The 14,270-nt window shown below is 36.1% G+C and overlaps 1 protein-coding gene across 1 annotated transcript; it reads left to right on the forward strand.

The window, feature by feature from the left end:
* Nucleotides 1-11,577: 11,577 nt before the first annotated feature.
* LOC113324185 lies at nucleotides 11,578-12,858 on the forward strand. Its single transcript, XM_026572508.1, has one exon. It carries the CDS (start codon nucleotides 11,578-11,580, stop codon nucleotides 12,856-12,858), a length of 1,281 nt encoding a protein of 426 aa, XP_026428293.1.
* The last annotated feature ends 1,412 nt before the right edge of the window (nucleotides 12,859-14,270 follow it).

Here is a 14,270-nt window from a genome sequence, read left to right on the forward strand (position 1 = left end):
CCGGCCCCACACGCCCTTGTCTCATTGTTTTAAAATTATCTGTTTCCCCCATCTCATGGAAACTCCCTCACTTCAAGAAAAATCCTTAGTTTCAACAAACTCATTGATTTCATGATATTTCCCTAAAGTCATGAAAATAATATAAAATTAGAGAAAGTGCCATGGGACCGGGCTCATTGGCCGGCCGACCATGCCTTGGCCATAGCCGGTCCCACACTTCATGAATCCCTATTTATTATTATTATTTCCGTAATCTCATGGAAATTCCCTAACCTCATGAAATTCCTCGGTTTCATGGTATTTCCTTCACATCAGGGAAAATACTTAAAATTACATAAAATTGGGAAAGGTGTTGCAGGACCGATCTTGCTAGCCGGCCGGCCATGCCCTAGTCATGGACAGTCCCACACCTTGCAATTCCCTATTTTATTAATTATTTTTCATCATCTCATGAAGATTCCTCAGTTTCAACAAAACCCTGAATCCTTCATATTTTCTCAAAATGTTGCTTAAATGCGCATCAGAAAATATCGAAACTATCGGGACTGAGACAAGGAAATTATGGTGACACGAGCATGTCTCCTTGACCGACCAAGGCCGACCCAAGGATTGCAAAGAGCCGGTCCCACATGTTTTAACAATTTTGACCTAATTTGATCAATTGCTCATATTGGGTCCAAACTCTTCTCAAACAACTTGGAGTTTGCTCAGACGACCATCAGCTGGTCCCACGACCACCAAGGGTCGGTCCCTCATCTCTCCATAATCAGGTTTTACTACCTAACGCTCACACGAGCACTATTTTAATAAATGATTAAACCAGCATTTAATCATCCATTCATCAACTGGTCTCCAAGAGACTTTGGTATTTTGCTCATTTGAGCATCTGGGCGTTACATGCTCAACTCCTCATCCCATGTAGCCGGTCCCTTCTTCACTCTGTGGTTGATTTTCAATAAATCATCAATTGATCAAAATTAGGGTTTCGAATCCAGAGCTCTGCAAAAAACATAATTCTGAGCAGATTCAAACACTAATACTTTTACGTTGATCCCGTGATCAGCACTTTAATAATTATGCTCGGCTCAGATGTCAGCATATTAAATTAGCGTTTGCTCAAACGAGCAATATTTGCTCATACAAAGGAATATTGGTTCAACTATCAATATTCAACGATTCAGAAACATTTTGCTCACCTTAAGTTATCAACATTTATTCGACAATATATCTTCGTCTCAGCAGACATTTCAATTCATGAGTCTCAGAATATTTTCAAATCACGTTCGACTCAACAATACAAGGACTCATCGTCTCATAAAGTCAGCAACTGACTCCACAATCACGAGATGTCAATCGTGTCACATGGGGGATATTAACTAGGATTTTGGTCTGGAGGTCTACGGCATGTGTGTTCATACACACGATGAGAATATGAGAAAGTCGTGCAATCAGTTGGAGGAGTTAGCAAAGTAGTGGGTGGAAAATTAACCAAGTCTCTGCACGATGAGCAACTGGTTTTGATACGATTTCCAACTTCCCCACTCTTTTATTCCAGCAACTATCACACTTCATGGGATCAAGGTGTTTACAATTCTGGCAATATAAATAAGTCTCTGGATCATGATTCAAGATAAGACAATCTCTCGTCAAACAGACAACACGAGATTAACAACTCAACGTCTGAGCAATCACTCTCAACAGACCAAATTCAATCAATCAAAACTTATTTTATTTCTTCACGCATAATACACAACACACCTACAATCTTTGATCACCATTTATCTCACACATTTCTCAGCTTCCCTCTTATAGATCGACCCATCCTCTCTTGTGACCGAATTGACTCTGGAACGCCCATTGTCTTGGTTTATGCCGGAGTCCTACAGATTGATCTCTCGAACTTAAAGCACTCCCTTATTGAAGTGCATCTGTGTGAGGTTGAGCATTTGCTCGGTTCAAGGAGTCTCCTCCGCATGGTCGTCTCTTAAATTCCGTAAAAACCAGCAAATCGTTTTTCCCCATCTACAAGTCCATAGACAATCACTTTCGGATAAAGTACTTATAGGTGGAAAACTTTTAGATTGAGGTATATTTGGGTACCCTCGTCTTTTCAATTGGTATCAGAGAAGGAAAACACGAAAAGATCTAACAATCTATGTTTGGTGCAATCCAACCTATAAGAAATTAAATATATGTCTGACTCAGTTAACGTTATGCAAGAGTATGAATACTCAAAAGTTGAAGATGTTACCACTTCATTGACTCATGATCCAGGAGTTGCGAAAACATCTTTGTCTATCTCTGATGGAAAAGAAGATACTGATAAAAAGTTGGTAAAACTCCTAAAGCCTATGAAATATATGTCTACAAAGCTGCTAATATTAAAGACAGAGTCAAATATTCTTAAGAATTAGATCATAAAAAAAGACAGTCAACTAAATGCTCTATCCAAAGAGAATATGGATCTCACTGTCAAACTAGAAGCTCTTGGTAAATCTCTTACTTTAGATAAAGGGACACGTCATATAACTCTGACTAATGATGCTGTTGTGATTTCTTCTGATAATGAAGAAACTAAAATTCCTTGCTCGACTTTTATAGATTGTGATAAAACTGGTTTAGTCACGTCTGAAACAGATCAAGATGATGGTAGTTTACCTAACTACATCAAGTCAGAAGAAGATGAGAAACCATCTTCTAGATCTACTGATGATCAAACGATATCTTGTGCAAAGAAAACTTTGAACCGATTCCGTAATGATGTTCTTATGGAATACAACTTTCAGTCACTTGACAGGAAACTTATACTTCTTCAAAATACAGTGGTAAAAATTTTGAAGGAAGTTTCTTGTCTTAAAAAACTGAAAGATCATTCCTCAGTAGAAAGACAGATTATACCACAACCCGTTAAGATCAACTCAAAGGAAATAGGTGTAATAGTTGATATCTAGAAAAAGGTTCCCCCTCACCCATATCGAAATAATTGTTTTGATGAAGAACAACTCCAGAAGAAAGGGAAAGAGAGAATCTCTGCCAAAGATAATAATCAGGAATTTCCGATAATTGTTTCAAGTAAACACACTGATGTGGATCATAAGGAAGTCCTTAGAATGAGAAAATCATATGAAAATCTCATTGAAAGAATTAAGAGAGATTTATCCATCTCTGAAAATTCTCACGTCAGTACAAGTTCTCCACATGATCATATCTCTAGAGTTAGAAAAGATCATCATCTTGGGAGAAAATATTTAGGGCAGAAATTCCCGAAGAGAAACATGAACTATGTTTATGATACTCGATGTAAGATAGAAAAAGCTTACTCCGATACAACTTAGTTATATCGAGATTGTGCACTCTCATCCTCCTTTGCTCTCTTAATTATGGATGGGAAAAGCACAATAAAAAAACATGTTTTTGATTATGTGTTTGTTTATCAGAAAAATTGTGACGTTTTATGGATAGCTGCGAATCCATGTCTATCTGAAAAATGTTCATGTTTAACATGATCTTCCAAAAATTAGGTTTTATTTAGAATTTTCGAATTTTAATAAACCTTCCAGCTTGAGAAGTTTGGAAAAAGGAAACATAATATATTCTTGTTATATTTTCGTATTTTCCTGATATTTTCGGTCCGAAAGTTGTCTCTTCTTAAAGAGAAACTATCTCTTGCTTGTATTATGAAACCCTGATCAATCCCTATTTAAATAACCGAGCATGCCTCCAATAACTCGCAGTGTCTCAAAGGCTAATAAGGAGGAATCTCGAAAGGTTAAGGATTGTCAAGGAATCAATACAGAAAGGAAGAATAAAAACATATCAAAAATCATGTCTGATTATGATTCTGATAGTTCCGTTGGATCACAAGATTAGTCATGTATGTTGGCTTACAATTTACAAGATCCAACCAAAACCAAATGGATTCTTTCTGATAGTATGATTGACTATATCTAAGGTTTTGAAGAACTAAGAACCAACCTCATAATAATGGTTCGAAATCAAAATTGGCTCAAAGACAAGATCGAGGAAACAAAAGCTGATCTTGCTGATATGAAGGTTCAAGTTGAAAAACTTGAAAAACAGGAAGTGGGTGCAGACAAGTCTCTTGAGACATACTTCAAAAGTTTGAACATTGAAGAAACCTCAGTGAACAATAAGATCACCACTAAAGATTAAGATACATGCTGTAATTCTTAATCAAGGAAAATAGACATTAGTTTTTGATTTCTTTCAATAAAGTCCATTTGGAATAAAACTATCTTATTTATGAATAAAATTATTAGTTTATAATTTTGCCTTGTGAAAGTTTTTCGGTTACATAGCATGTGTTTGAATGCTTTATCTTATTGATATGTATGTTTATGGGATGTTTGATTTCGGTTTTGTAACCTTGATATTCGATCTCATATGTTGTGAACCCTTATGGTTTGGGTGATTTTTTGGTTTAGCGGGATTAAGTTCTAGCCCATGTTGGTAGGCTTTATAAAAGTATCATAAGGGGTTCCGATTGAAACTCATGTGTGTAAAAGTCACAATATGTTGAATCATCTTGGTTTAGCATAAAAGCATATGTGTTTTGGGGTTTTCAACTTTTGATTTGCACTAGTTAAAAACAGGTTTTCAACCTTTCTCTGGTAAAGGTTGGTTGTTGTTGTTCTTTTGTCTTGCAAGAGGATAACAACATGATGATATCCTCCCTGGAAAGATGCGAAGAATTAGAGAAGAGGATGTGTAACTTGAGTTAACGACGTTCTTAGTTAATCGTTTTCCTGTCTAAGAAAAGCCTGATTTTATTGCATATATCTATTGCTTTTTCTTAACAAAATTTCGGTACAATTCATGTTTTATTCCACTATGTATGTATGGATGTGTGTGTGTGTGATTCAATTGTCTCTGGTTAAGAAAAACTATTCTTATCTTGCTATATTGTTTGGTATCAATTGTTTAGGCTTACAAAATTACGGTGCAATTGCGTTGCTTTAATGTCTGTATTGTTTCAGTTGCTTCCGGTTGAGATAAATAATTATGCAAGTTGATTTATTTGGTTTGTATGAATTGTTTATGGCTTAACAAAAGGTTTTCGGGATGAATTGTTTAGTCCAACTCGATTCCGGATAAGATAAACTAAGTTAATTCTGATCTTAGTTAGACTTATCAAAGTCGAGGTTTCGGTTATTCAAGTCTAATCTAATGCCTTAACAAGAAATGCTAGTTAACTAACTTAGTACTTGTCTTGTTTAAAAGTGAAAAGTCTAAGTTATTATTTGAATAATTGGAACCTGATGAGAAAAATAGAGTTAATTTTGATCTTTATTTTGGTCTTATCGAATAAGCGGTTGTATTTGTACAATCGGTTTAGAAAAGGAACTAAGGTGCTTAGTCGATTTTTGATTTGCTAAACTATTAGGGAGAATTACTTCAGGAAATTGTTTCCTTGATAACATATCAAAGCAAAATTACTTTGTAGTTTCGGTTTTGATACTGGTTATCTAAAATGGTGTGTGGAACCCTCGTGCTTAACTCTTATAGGTTTGCAAGTCTTTTGTGATTTGTAAGATCCTTTCGGTTAGTCCTTTATTTGCTCGTACCTTTGTCATTTTGTGACAAAAAGGGGGAGAAATATATGGAGTAAACAAGTGATATTAGTATTGATTTGGTATCACTAAGTAAAGGATAATGGTGCTTTAATGTTTTATCTAACAAAAAGAGTAAAGCATAGACTAGGGGGGAGCATATATATTACTGATAATGGAAATAACAAAGACGTGCGGATTGAAAATCTACCTATCTTACCTTTAGGGGAGTATTAGATTTGTTATTATAATGTCAACATCGACATTTATAGATTGAATGTATACAGGTTATTGTGCTATTGAATTTGGGAATCAAGCGTATGTGTAATGAATTCTTGTAATTTGTTTATCCATATGATGTAAAAGTTTTGTCACTAAAATTGACAAAGGAGGAGATTGTTAGAGCATAGCTCGGTTGAACCCACCAAGCGTTGGTATGTCAAGTTTGGTTGTTATATTTTAGTGAACCAAAACTCATTTAAAGAGTCGTTTGATTATATGCTAGAGTCAACTTCGTATAGGTTATCCTGAAAGTCTTAGGATATGAGACATTACAAGTATTACGTGAAGACTTGAAGAAGCGAAGAAGTAAGGAGCTACTACGACGACATCATCCTTTCTCTTGAGGTTAGTAATCTTTGACTTGAATTGTTTCATTCCCTAATGTATCTTTCATGTCGTGCATATTGAAAACATAACTGGGAAGCTATGAATGATTATACTCTAGTTAGACGTAGTATAACGCTTATCTATTGAACTTCGTATATAATACATCTATTGAACTTCGTATATAATACATCGACATAATCGTATGAATGTTATTGTGATTAATTATGGGTAAAGGTGCAGATTTCATCCTAGGAAACAATATTTTATATTCGTTTAAAGGAAGTAAATTCATAAACTTGTTTTTTGAATCGAAAGGGAAATCGCTAGGCTTATTGGTATTTGTTATTCATTTCAAATCTTTGGATTACCAATATGTGTAATTAGTATAACCGCTCATGACTTTTTTTATGTTCTTGGTAAAACTATTCACAAGGCCTAACTTTTGTATTAGTACGACTTTTATTAGTGAAACCGATCTTAAGTAATCACCTGAGATGATATGATCGATTTGTTGTAATTGGTATGACCAATTCTAGATATTGGGGAACCGATCCTAGTAAGAGGTGAAACCAATCACAAAAGGGGAATCGATCCTTGTAAGAGGTGCAACAAGTTTTTAGTTATCGGGGAACCGATCCTATGAACATGTGCACCAAATATAAGTTAGATATCATATATATGTGGGAACCGATCATAGTACCTAGTCAACCAAATTTTGGAAAGCTAGCGTGACTAGTTCTAGTACCCACATGGAGGTAAAACCGAAACTTGTTTGGTAGAACCGTGAAACCCATGTTTGGTGATTGAGTGTTCTTGATCAATCACATAGTTCGTGGAAGTCAGATGAACCAATTCTAAACTTGTTTGGAAGTGTGGCAAATTGGTTCCAAGATTGTAAATATGAAAAAGGATTTACAAAGTTAAGATGTCGACATACTTTGAACATGTGCAGTAACGCTTATCTTTTATTATTCAAAGATACTCCTTAATAGCTAAAGGAAAATCCCGGATCGAAATAAATTGAGAATCTTTTAATTAAGGTTTTTAGTTTTATATGATTTTAATTTCCAGCAATTAAATGCATATCTTTACAAAGTTAAAATTGGTAATGGGAATTTACTAATTGAATATTTTCTACTGAGATTTCGGTCATTAATTGGAGAGAGCATTTCCAAGAATTATCAAAACCGATTTGGTGTTTATTGCATATCTTTGAGAATATTCGGTTTTGGAAATTCCTTGGTCTATAAATATTGAAGTTTGCATTTCGAGCAAACTAATCCGCAGAGCCAGCAAAACTACCTTGTTGTGTTGTTACTGGTGGAACCGTCTATTCGGAGAGGAAAGTAACCTAATTAGGTGAAATCTCTTACGACCGCTCGTTTTAAAGACTTCTTTGGGATTGGGAATCTCTTAGAGCTTCTTGATCCCACAAAAGTCTTTAAACGGCGGTCGTAAGAGATTACACCTAATTGAGATACTTTCCTTTCTGAATAGATGGCTCCACCAAAAACAACAAGAAATGAAGTTTGTCTGGCTCTTAGGATAGTTTTGTAGAAAACCAAACTTAGGTATTTATAGACCAAGGTTGTTTGGACACCAAGGAGTTTCCAAAACCGAAAATATTCTTAAAATATGCAATGAATGCCCAAATTCGATGTTCCCATTTCCAACAAATGTTGTCCAATATTTTCTGAAATCTCTCATAGTAAATCTCCAATTAGTAAATGCACATTACTAATTTTTATTCTCTAGATCTATGCATTAATTGCTGGTAATTATAGCATATAAAATCAAAAACCTTAATTAAAATATTATCAATTTATTTCGATACAGGATCACCTTGAGTACCAAGGAATATCTTTGAACAATAAATGATAAGAGTTAATGCTCATGTTCAAAGTATGTTGACATCATTACACAACAAATCCTAATCCAAAACTACACAAGTTCATGAAGAAAATATGTAATTCATGGAAAAACGGATTTCCATATGGGACTCGGTTCTACCACACTTCCAAACAAGTTTAGAATTGGTTCTACCAAAATTCCAAGGCTACTATGTGATCAGTCATACCAAGTCACAATGGTTAGTTATGATCGGTCCTACCAAGTCACATACATGGTTTCAGATCGGTAATATCAATCACATGGATCGGTTCTACCCAAACATGGTACCTACTTGTGATCGATCACACAACCTCTTATGATCGGTCACACCAATTGTAAGGATCGATCATACCATCTCATGGTGATTACTTATGATTTTTTACACCAATTACCAGAACCGGTCATACTAAATCATAACTCTAGGTATTGTTATGGGCTATACCAAGATACATAACCTGAGTTAAGATCGGTTCTACCAACTCACACATATTGGTCATCCAAAGATATGCAATGAATAGCGGGCAAATAAGCCTATTGAAATCCCTTTCGATTCACAAAACAAGTTCATGAACCTACTTCATTTAAACAAATATAAAACATCGTTTCCTAGTATGAAATCTTCACCATAAACCCCATACACATTATCATAAACCTATATACAAGATTATGTTGATGACATATCTACGAAGTTCAAAAGATAAGCGTTATACTTCGTAATATAATTCCTTAATACTATGACCATACTATTATGATCATGTCTATCCACTAGAGTATTATTTATATACAAGCTTCGCATGTTATGTTTCCAATATAGCACGACTTGAAAGATACGTTAGGAATGGAAACAAGTTCAAGTCAATATTACTAACCTCAAGTGGAAGGATGATGTCATCGTTGTAGTCATTACTTCTTCTCATTCTTCAGGTCTTCGGAGTATTACTTGTATGTTTCAACATTCCTAGACTTTCTAGTCTAACCTAAATGAAGTTGACTCTAGTATTTAATCAAGCGACTCTAGATGAGTTTTGATACTAAAATATGACAACCAAACTTGACATACCAACGCTTGGTGGGTTCAATCGTGTTATGCTCTAACAATCTCCCTCTTTGTGAATTTTAATGAAAAAAATCTATTTACATATGGAGCTTAAAGAATTACAAAATAACTCATTCTTCATACGCTTGAATCTAAGTTTCAACAACACAATAACCTGCATATATTCAATCAATAAATGACGATGTTGACATTTGAATAACAAAAGATTTTACCTTAAGCACAATTGTCGTTTCCTAGTGATTAAAAATCACTTGTTTACTCCGTATATTTCTCCCTCTTTTTGTCACAAAATGACAAAATTCGAGCAAATAAATGACAAACCGAAAGGATCTTACAAATCTATAAGACTTGTACAACCTATAAGAGTTAAGCACAAAGGTTTCACATACCATTTTAGATAACCAATATTAAAACCTAAACTACAAAAGTATTTTAGTTTCAATATGTTATCAAGGAAACAATTGGCCGAAGCAATTTTCCCTATAGTCCAACAAATCGACTAGGATACTTAATTCTATTGTTGAACCGACTGCGTATGTACAATCGCTTTTTTCGATAAGACCAAAATAAAGATCATAATTAACTTTATTTCTCTCATCGGGCTCTAATTATTCAGATAATAACTTAGACCTTTCCCTTTAGACAAGTCAAAAACTAGGTTAGTTAACTAGTTTTTATTGTCAAGGCATTCGATTAGACTTGAGTAAACGAATCCTCCAATTGATAAGTCTAACTAAGATCAGAATTAACTTAGTTTCTCTTATCCAGAACCAATTGGACTAAACAAATGACCTCGTAGTTTTGTTAAGCCAAAAACAATAGATACAAACAAAAATAAATTGACTTGCAACTATTTTTCTTAACCGAAAAAAATTGAATCAAACAAACCAATCCATACACAATAATGAAACATATCAATTGTGCCGAAATTTTGTTAAACAAAAGCAAAATATATGCAATATGAACAGGCTTTTCTTAAACAGGAAAAACAATTAACTAACAAATAAAAACGTTACCTCAATTTCCACAGCCACTTCTCCCCAGAAAGATATATCATTAAGCGCGAGTTCAAATTAGAACTCTCTCCCTGCGTGTTGCCATCCTCTCGAAATAAAAAAAGAACAACAACAAAAGCAACCTTTACCAGAGAAATGTTGAATCGGTTTTAACCAATGTGTACCAATAGCAAAAGTTGAAAACCCGAAACACATATGTTATGCTAAACACAACTTATGTAAACATAGATTGATTATCAATATATTATGACTTTTCACGTATGAGTTTCAATCGGAACACCTTATGATCCTTTGATAAAGCCCACCAACATGGGCTAGAACTTAATCCCGCTAAATCAAAAAGCCACACAAATCATAAAGTACTCTCATAACTACTTTTGGCTAGGTTCTCCCAGACGTAACTAAAGTACTTTAGACTGAGAAGACCTAGTGAAAGTGCTACCCTCTGTAGGAAAACCTAGCCGAAAGTAGACATTTTTTTGTGATTATCAAAATACTTATGGAGGCTAGGAAATCCAAACCGTAAACACCTAATTAAGTTGGGAATTCCTATTTTTCCATCTGTTAAATATGATTTACGATTGGGAAAACAAGAACCCCCAGCCATGAACAGTTTCAGAAGCTGTGTTTTTTTGTATCCTGACTGAATCGAACTTTTTAACCAATCAAAAACAGAAATAAATAGTGGGTTTTTTTTAGTTTTTATTTATTTATGATCACCATCTTCATCAATGCGATAGAGAAGAAGAAGAATAACATATTTAGGTTTTCTTTAAGATCGTCATCTTCATCATGATTTATGAATGAGAAAAGAACGATAATGAGAAGATAATATCTTTAGATTTCTTCTATGATCATCATCTTCATCGATATTTATCAATAAGAAGATAAAGGAAGATAATGAATTTAGTTTTTTTTCCAATGAATAATTATATTTAGGTGTTACTTATTGTAAGGATAATGTTGACTTTTATACAGATTAGGTCCCTTATCCATTTTTTTGAATAATTAGAATTCCATGAAGCCCCAAAACCCAAGGGTTGAAGCCCTAATAATAGGATTCTTTCGAAGGGTGAGGTTCACTTTGATGATTTCATCCCGCAACAACCATAGGACCCAATGGGGTAACCATGCTTTCATGGCATTTTCTACTGCCTTTCTTGTGCCCTTGAGTTTGAGTCTGAGACTTTGTCTATGCTCTTGTTTTGCTCTTTGGAGTCTCTCTTTGCAGTTGCTTTTCCATGGAACTAATCCTTGTAGATTAAAATAATAATAATAATAATAATAAGTAAAAACATCCTCAGCAAAAACATTATTGCTGAGTTATGGCCATTACACAGCGGCTATTCACATTTTTTCGTCCAGTGGCGTGGCTCCTCCAACTCCGGACACATTATTCGAACTTCAGCAAAAACATCCTCCTGCTGGACTGCCTATGATACCACCGGAAGAAATCTCGACACCAGCCTTACGTGTTATTCCCAAAGATGTCCTCCTTGCCCTCAAAAGCTTCCCTAAAGGTACCTCGTGTGGGAGAGATGGCCTCAGGGATCAACATTTGTTGGATGCTATGAGTGGAGTCGGTGCTGCCGTTGCTGAGGAGTTATTGTCGTCTATTACCGGTGTTGTTAACCTATGGCTCTCTGGTAAGTGCCCTTCCATTCTGGGTGAGTTCGTAGCTAGTGCGCCCCTAACTCCATTACTCAAGCCTGGCGGCGGTCTGAGACCAATTGCAGTCGGTACCATCTGGCGTAGACTTTGCTCGAAATTGGCTGCCACGTCTGTCACAAAGGATATGACCGAATACCTAGCTTATCAGTATGGTGTTGGTATTCCTTGTGGTGGGGAAGGTATTTTGCACTCTGCGAATAGGTTATTGGAGCTAATGGGTGCCGACCACACCCGGTCTATGTTGTTGATAGACTTCTCAAATGCTTTCAATCTTGTCGACCGTTCCACTATAATTAAGGAGGTGAGAACCCATTGTCCAAGCATCTCTTATTGGGTCGAGTTTTGCTATGCGAAACCAGCTAGGCTGTATTATCAAGATCATGTTCTCTCTTCTGCCATGGGTGTTCAACAGGGTGATACTCTTGATCCTCTTTTATTTGCTTTGGTTCTTCATCCTCTTGCCGAGAAGATTGCTACTAATTGTACTTTATACTTCCATGCTTGGTACTTAGATGACGGCACTATTGCGGGTGATACTATGGAAGTGTCTAAAGCTCTTAGAATTCTCCAGGAAGATGGACCTAGCTCTGGTTTACACTTGAACATCGCGAAGACGGAACTGTTTTGGCCATCTTATGATCCGAGACGAGATTTGGACAATGTCTTTCCTACCAATATTGGCAGACCAGCGGGTGGTGTTACACTTCTTGGTGGACCGATCAGCTTGGATATGGAGTTTTGCAGCAACATTGTTCGGGGTCGGGTGGATAAAACCTTGCAGCTTATGAATAATATTCATGAACTACAAGACCCCCAAAGTGAGTTGTTGCTTTTGCGTAGTTGCGCTGGTGTCTCAAGGTTATATTTCTCTCTTCGCACCACCTGCCCCGAGGCACTCCAGGTTGCAGGGTCTCGCTTTGATGACCACCTTATGCAGTATCTGCGCCGTCTTGTGGTTGGAGATGGGGCTGGTTTTGGTTTGATTCAACAACGATTAGCCACCCTTCCAATCAAAGATGGTGGTTTTGGCGTACTCACTATGTAGGATACTATGAAGTACTGTTACTTAGCATCTCAGGCTCAGACTCAACACTTGCAGAATTCAATTCTGAAGCTGCCAGCAACAATTGAACTGTCTCAAGGTTTTCAACACGCGATACAAGGCTTCACCCAAGCTTGTGGTATATCCTTATCCGATTTCAACATCAATGACGCTGCCCCCCATTTCATGAAGTCTCTGGCAGTTATCTACTTCGGTGTTGTCAAGGAAAAGGTACCCTCTTGCTTCTCGTTATCTACGCGTGAATCCACCATTTGGCAATGTAATAGGGAAGAGCATGCAATGGATTTTCTTAAGGCTATCCCTATTCCAAGGCTTAACCAAGTTGTTGGGCCTAGACAGTTCAGTTCTGTCCTACAGTATCGTTTAGGGATACCTCTCTTTGAGAAGGATAGCAAATGTGCATGTTGTGGTAAACATATGGATATTTTTGGAGATCATGCTATTCATTGTGCTAGTGAGGTAGGGCTTAAATTTATACATGACATGGCCAAAGATGTCTTAGCGGATATATGTTACAAAGCAGGGATTGTGGCTAGGAAAGAGGTGTTTCTAGGGCTTATTTCAGCAGACAACAAGGAACTTCGGCCGGCGGATATCATGGTCTATAACTGGGAAAACGGCAGAGATGTGTGTATGGATGTCACCGGGGTTTCTCCTTTTACTAGTGCTAGGACTCGCAACTTTATACCAGGGTCTGCTATTTTTGCAGCCATCACTCGCAAGAACAATAAGTACCTGGACAAGTGCACTTCACTCGGCTATGGTTTTGGGGTTCTAGCCTTTACCACTTTCGGGGAGCTTAGTCCTGATTTAACATCCTTTTTAAAGAGATTGAGAAATTGTATGGCTAGACATGATGCTAATTTTAAGATAGGCAATTCTCTTTTTCACAGACTAGGAATAGTTATTCAAAAAGGTGTTGGTGCCCAGCTTGTTGCTAGGTTACCCGCCTTCCCCTGTAATACTGATTTTGATTCATAATAAAAGCCTTCGTGGCCCCTTTTATATAATAATAATGATAATAATAATAATAAGAAGAAGAAGAACGGGCTCCTAGCTCAGCTGGTCATTCCCGTTCTACAAAGTTTCATGCGTTCCAGGAGGTTCCAGGTTCAATTCGTCAATGACGTAATATAATAATAATAATAGAAAGAAAGAAAGAAAAAAAAGATCACTCCTCTTATATTTCAAAAAATATAAATTTATTGCTAAGAAAAAGAAAAAAAAACAATGGCAAAATAGCCGGTGACTTGCACTCTCTCCGTCCCAAATTAATTGAGTTATTTGTAGTTTGCACAATTATTAAGGTAAAGAGAAAATGAGATTATGTTTAAGTATTTTTTTTTACAATTATACCCTTATGGATAATAACTAGTAAAACTTAGAAATGATTT

The sequence above is a fragment of the Papaver somniferum genome, chromosome 11 (assembly GCF_003573695.1).
Source record: "Papaver somniferum cultivar HN1 chromosome 11, ASM357369v1, whole genome shotgun sequence".
In the NCBI taxonomy this organism is placed as follows: domain Eukaryota; kingdom Viridiplantae; phylum Streptophyta; class Magnoliopsida; order Ranunculales; family Papaveraceae; genus Papaver; species Papaver somniferum.

Coding starts and splice junctions, on each gene's coding strand:
- LOC113324185 (XM_026572508.1), top strand. CDS start 11,578: ATGATACCACCGGAAGAAATCTCGACACCAGCCTTACGTGTTATTCCC.